Source organism: Nicotiana tabacum, chromosome 10, assembly GCF_000715075.1.
Source record: "Nicotiana tabacum cultivar K326 chromosome 10, ASM71507v2, whole genome shotgun sequence".
Classification (NCBI taxonomy): Eukaryota; Viridiplantae; Streptophyta; class Magnoliopsida; order Solanales; family Solanaceae; genus Nicotiana; species Nicotiana tabacum.
Genome location: NC_134089.1, coordinates 91,850,018 through 91,856,295, shown reverse-complemented (window position 1 = coordinate 91,856,295; position 6,278 = coordinate 91,850,018). Strand labels below are relative to the sequence as shown.

Here is a 6,278-nt window from a genome sequence, read left to right as displayed (position 1 = left end):
TTGTTCAGATTTATCTTTACTTGAAAAGTGACTAAATTTTGATTACTTTTGAAACTGTGACTATTTTTGAATGATCACTTGTAAATCTGGCTATTTTTGAATTTCTTCCCAACATTTTCCGTGAATAGACATAGTAGTCTGTAAAATTGTCATCCATATAGTATCAAATGGTAGGGTGATTAACGATATTTGTAATTTCTAACAGGACATAATAACAGTGTCCCTTTTTAATCCCCTTATTCAATTTTTTATGGTTATAAATTGTGAAAACCTCAATTATTGCCAGAAATGGCCTAAAGTTAAGAATAAAATTCTAAAATGCTTTTACCTCAATTATTAATGCCTGTTACTCCTTTTCTTTCACAAAACATTTACGCTGTTCAGGAAACTAACAGGGGAGTTCTTACTAGAATGCATATGCTCATACTACACAACATGCATGAGCCAACAAACTAGATTCTCTCCCAATTCATTTATGGCAAATTCAGGAACATGGTCGTTACAACTTACATGTTATATAAAGTTGTTAGCAGACATTAATAAATTTGAAAAATTATGTTCTACACCATATACGCACGTCCTTCTGAATCAATTCTCCGCTCTTTCAAATAATTTGAACAGAGATATATGCCACTCTACTGCAATTAGTATTCGTTGATCAGCACCATATCAGAAAAACAGAAAAAAAAATTATTTGTTTGTATGATTCGTAAAACAATGACCCATATACTAAAGCATTTACGGTTCTCCAGAGCAGGTTGTTGGTCTCATTCCAAGTTTATACTGTTCTTCAACATAGTTTTTGGAAATTATATAAGCTGTCTTATGCACGCAGTTGGTGTCTTATATAGTTCTCCTGAAGCAGTAGGTGTAGGAGGAAATTTATGCAGTTCTCCTGAAAAAAGAGGTCCTATCGCTTCAAGTTCTGCAATTTCTTTCACAACTTGAGCTTTATCAGCCTCGAATTGTTCATCTTCTGCAAACAAACAAAACTCTGTAATTATATATACCATTCCGCAACATAGATGATATCATCCAAGATATTGGTTGGTGAAGCAAAATTTACTACCTTTATCAATCCTGAAGCTTGCAAAGAAGCGCAAAAGCTTGCTTCTGTTGGCCACGAGTATGTTGACAATGTCAGAAGGTTTATTTCTATTGGCAACAAAAAGCTGTCACCAAAATATAAAGACAAGCACAAAGAAGTGAATAGGAGTCATACATGAACACTAGGTAAGTTAATAATCAAATGCATGAAGTGTAACCTTAAACACGTGGAATGCATCTAGCTGAATGTTCTTGCTAGCCTCCTGAAACATGGAAAGACCCACCAACAAAGTTAAAGAACAGTAAGTGAGTAGTATAACAAGAAGGTCAAGCAGATGCATCAAATCAATGTAATGAAATAGTAACACTTGCCACTTGCAAAAAATCTTCCAAACGGACATGAACTAGCCAAATGAATGTTAATCTCATGATAGAAACATATAACAAACACACCTTTTGTATGACTTATATCAGCTACATTTTATGAGAGGATTGCTTTCGTCACAGAGAAGTGTACTCCCTTATATAAGTTTTAATCTTCTAAAACATGAATCAAATGATCAAAGGAAGTTATTCCATCATTATCTGTATTGTTACCCAGAGAATTCATATGATGTTGCGTTCAGAGGGAAAATAACTACAACTTGTGGCACGTTGGTATAATGACATACCCTCAAAAGATTCATCAAAATCCTTAAATTATCCTTTGAGCTAACATAGCGTGTCATCACAGGAGAATTTGAGCGATCAAGCAAAATATCTCCCAAAAGCTGAAAAAATAGATAATTGTGGGTTAGGCAAGTGATTTATTTATAAGCATATTAAAACTGTTACCTTGATAAAATATAGCAGCACAATTACTTAATGGGTGCAAAGTACAAAGGAAAATCATTGAAACTCCAGCTAAACCAGCATCAAATCAAAATTGACTGCTTTAAAACGAGAATACGACTAAAAAGTCTTAATATCTATTTTACCTTGATAGCTTGTCTTCTGGTAATGTAGTTTGCTGATTCCAAAAGCTTTGCATTAAACTCAGTAAAGAACTATAACAAAAAAAATGGATGAAATATTACACTAGTATGTTGTAGGATGAAGTTGGCACTAATGAAGGTTAGAAACATAAAGAAAACCATACAAGTGAAAAGTGAGGATCATAACATACCCAATCATAATTTTCAAAGAGAAATTCAGCAACTGTGGACTTATGCCTGGTCATAAGCTCCTGCAGCAAGTTGCAAAAGAAATTAAAGATACACATTTGAGTAACAGTACGAATACTCAGTGGCTGACAGGAATACTTCATTGCTAACATAAATAAACAGTACCAAAAATTTTACTATCATAAAACTGGTGAAATAAGACACCAAGATGGTTTTTTTTGTATTCGGGCAATGTTTAAGTCTATTTTACTTTCAAGAAAGTATGTGAATCCTCCATAACCTATAAAACTATCTCATCTAAAACTTAACTTGTGAGAGAGGAGAAATTAATTATTTTAATAATTCTCTTCAAGATGCCACAACTCCAAGTCAGATATTTTTCACAAAGGTCGAACACACGAAGATTCATTTAGTATGCTCCATTGTCATGTTGATCACTGTTACCTCGTCAAGAAATCTAAGAAGTTAGGAACGCTAGAGCTTTTTTGTATTTTTATATACGAAAAATTAACACTTCGAAAGATGTAGCAATTTCAAAATATTCACATGACTTCATCATAAAAAAGCACAGCCCAGTGCACTAACTTTATCACTAAATGGTGAGATAAATTAGGTGCACATCAATACACTGCAAGCACATATACTTTCACACTAAACAGCTAATGAAGAATTGCATTCCCTAAACATCAAAGAAAAAAGAGCTCGTATACAAGTCTTTTCTGCCAATTCATTAACAAAATTTTATTACTTAATTAAAAAGACCAAAGAAAGAAGACCAAAATTAATACTTCCTCTGTTTAAAGTAGAATGAACCTATTACTATTTGGGGAGTCAAACAAGATTTTTTTAACCATATTTTTTTCAAATAATTTTTAAATATTTTCAATTGTTAGCTATTATGACTTATAGTACTTTTTATGTAGTTTCTAAATATGTAAACTTTATCTCAAAAAACTAAAAAAATTTAAGCTCGAATTCAGATCGAAAATTGGTCATTTTGACCCTCGTACTCCGAAAATGTTCAAACAAATTAAAACACAGGGAGTATAATATTCTTAGCAGATCATGCACCAACGTTTAACATCAGGTAGATCTGTAGAGAAGTGCATTACAATATGACCAAATATCATTAAAAATAGAGATTAATGGAACCTATGTTGCGCGGACTCTCCAAAATGTTGCCTCACCCGTGTCGGATTTTCCAAAAATACACTACTTTTGAAGTATCTGACACGCACCCTGCAACATTTTCGGAGAGTCCGAGCAACATAGAATGGAACATGCTGAGAGAGAAATAATAACCTTAAAGGTCGCTGTAGCATCTGCTGCGACATCAAATTCTGGGATTTGCATGTAGTCAAAGAACCTTTTCATATGCTCCGACCTTAGCACATATCTGCAAATATTTTGACAAATTATGGGAAACTACCCATAGACACTGATAAAGCAAACAATATAAAATTAATCAGAGAATAATAGCACACATTAAAAGAAAAGAAAGAAGTGCAAGTTGTTGGAAACAAAAAGGAAAGAACCACAACTATTCATTGGAAAGTAACAAGGAACCTTGGAATAATTAAAGAAACAAAACAAAGCTAGTGATCGGAACAACTTTCAATTAAGATACTGGTAGTGTTTCATAAGCTGCTAACCTTGCAACAACTTGATGTCGAATGCACTCTCTCAACATTGCTCCATAATGCAAAGCAAGACCAGGATCGTCATACCTATAACAACTACAGTTAGAAAAGAGTTTCCTTCTCCGTATTCAACTTCTTTCCCTAACATGTACCATGATTGAATAAGCTTAACCATAGACATCTAGATGATTCTCATAGATATACTAGGGTGACAAATAAAACCTTCAGTAAGGGAGACCATACACTAACTAAAGGTACTGAGTAAATATATAAAACATATTCAAAATGTTTTACTTTCGACAAACAGACCGTGCTTCAGTTAAAGATTAGGAGGAAGAGAAGCTTAGTTAGATAAAACAAAATCCAATAAACTTGGAAAAGAAAAAGGAGAAAAAATTAGGATTAGCTTACCCAGATACCAAATGATCCATAAGGTCCGGGTTGGCTTCCAAGTAATCAGAAGCAATCAAACGTGAATTAACTGGTTGCCTTTGCAAATTCGCAACAATTCGCGTGGCATCTTTACGGGCCTAAGCAAAGAATTATCATTTTCGTGACATGTCCCAGCAAAAGAACAAGGTAAAACGTCCTTTCACTAGAAACAATGGATAGCAGAAAGCCTAAAGTGTCTTCAAAAAGGGAGCAAATTATAGAGTAGTAAGATCTTGAAGCTTAGCTCGTAACAGTATTAATTGTAAACATACTCACCTCCAAGTTCAATTTAGGAAGACAAAGGATGATGAGACGCAGTGTATTATCTCGAAAAAGTTCCTGAGTCAGTTGCGCACAGGCTTCAACAGCAGGTTCACATTCATTACTGCCATACAAGATTGATTTCATCTCATGTAAAAGAGAATCCAATTCTTGCATCTGAAAGCATTATGTATTATCAGAGACACAAAAAACTAAATTTTATGAAATAGCATGCAATTGAAGGTTCTAATAACACAACTCATGTATACCTCTAACAAAGACTTAAATGGACGAACCAGTTCCCCCACTAAAAAGAAAACACAAACGAAAACTTTTACAAAACTAGACATAATTCATGTCTGATATCTATGATACGAACTACTTTACTGAAAGGATGTTAGAAATGAACTTTAATACTGTTCTATTTTCACAAACCCAGGATTATCCTTCAATCTCTCTCCTCTAGTAATCTTCATATAACGTTATAATACTTGTAGGCATGGAGCCTTTGGAATTGGCATTCGATTTTCAAATTCTTTTTATATTTAATCTCAACCATGCTCAGAAAATCCTTTTAATTATCCCCCAGGAACATTGACTTGATACATTAAGCACTAAATAAAAATTAGACACATTAAGAGACAAAATGGAACTCTTTGAAAAAGATAATTTAAAATGCACCCAATCCAACTTTTCCCTCCCGGGGTACATTTTGTCTGAAACTTTAAAGAAGATAAAGTATTAACATAGCTAGGTTAAAACAAAGACAATTATTTGTATTCTAATGACGGTGGTGTCTGATCAAGTCGGGCACACCTCTACCAAGTACCAACCAAACAAGGATAATAAGAATTCTAAGGGGAAAAATAAATGCATTTTAGAAGCAAAGGCACGTAACTTTCACGTACCTTATCAAAACGCTTGGGATCAACATTGCAGTCAAGGGCAGCCAGTAGGAACGTCACCCGGCGAACAACATCAATAGGAGTCTTAGGCGGCTTAGTTTTGGATTTGAAGATGGATTTAACACCGGTGGAACGTAACGCTTTAGTAAATAACTTCTTCAAATTATTTGAAGATCGTTTCACGGTCTCGTGGGATCCTTTTTCCCCTTTCTCTAATCCTGGGGTTTTATCGGCGGCGATTTGAGTCGCCAGCATCGGCATTATATTGTAATATACAGGGCGGTAGAGATGATGGGGAAGGGTTGATTTGAATGTGGAAAACCCCAAGATTCCACTTTTTTGCAAATTGGCAATGCCAAGGCCATTCACTCAAATCTAATGCGTAAATAAAGAAGATTGCTTTTCCTAGTACTAGTAGGATTGGAAATTTTGGAAAAAGAAAAAGGATAAGTACGAAAATCAGAATAACAGGAGAATTTGGGATTATGTGGGATTCCACATTGGATGTCAGCCACCGGAAAATTTCACCACCCTCCTCCTCCGATAAACTTGTACTTCTGCATATATATGATAATAGTATATTGCTTTCTGCAACTTTTCTTTTTCCGTTTTTGCCTTTTTCTCTCTAATAAAATAAAATATTGCTATTTTTAGCCTTGTATAGTTTCAAAGGGCTTTCTTTCCGACTTTGAATTCATATTGGATGTTTATTTATACTAAATTATATTGTACTAATCTAATATAATTAAGTACTAAATTAAGGTAAAAGTATTTATTAATTAATAAATAATTAAGTGTCAACATTAATGTATATAAGGTCACTTGTCAGT

The 6,278-nt window shown here is 33.9% G+C and overlaps 1 protein-coding gene across 1 annotated transcript; it reads right to left on the bottom strand.

Annotated features, from left to right (window-relative positions):
* Positions 1 to 457: 457 nt before the first annotated feature.
* LOC107778064 (putative MO25-like protein At5g47540) lies at positions 458 to 5,987 on the bottom strand. The gene is made up of 11 exons (XM_016598244.2): positions 5,452 to 5,987; positions 4,559 to 4,720; positions 4,262 to 4,380; positions 3,863 to 3,937; positions 3,513 to 3,606; positions 2,213 to 2,272; positions 2,025 to 2,093; positions 1,719 to 1,817; positions 1,266 to 1,310; positions 1,070 to 1,172; positions 458 to 976 (listed from the first exon to the last, which is right to left on the bottom strand). The coding sequence occupies exons 1-11, from the start codon at positions 5,707 to 5,709 to the stop codon at positions 810 to 812; spliced, it is 1,251 nt and encodes a 416-aa protein (XP_016453730.2). The 5' UTR covers positions 5,710 to 5,987; the 3' UTR covers positions 458 to 809.
* Between the last annotated feature and the right edge of the window lie 291 nt (positions 5,988 to 6,278).

Excerpts from the sequence above, each read along its gene's own strand:
- LOC107778064 (XM_016598244.2), bottom strand. The coding sequence starts at position 5,709 with ATGCCGATGCTGGCGACTCAAATCGCCGCCGATAAAACCCCAGGATTA. Across the intron at positions 3,607-3,862 it reads CGACATCAAGTTGTTGCAAG|ATATGTGCTAAGGTCGGAGC; the intron begins GTTAGCAGCTTA and ends AAATATTTGCAG. Across the intron at positions 2,094-2,212 it reads TCTTTGAAAATTATGATTGG|TTCTTTACTGAGTTTAATGC; the intron begins GTATGTTATGAT and ends TTTTTGTTATAG.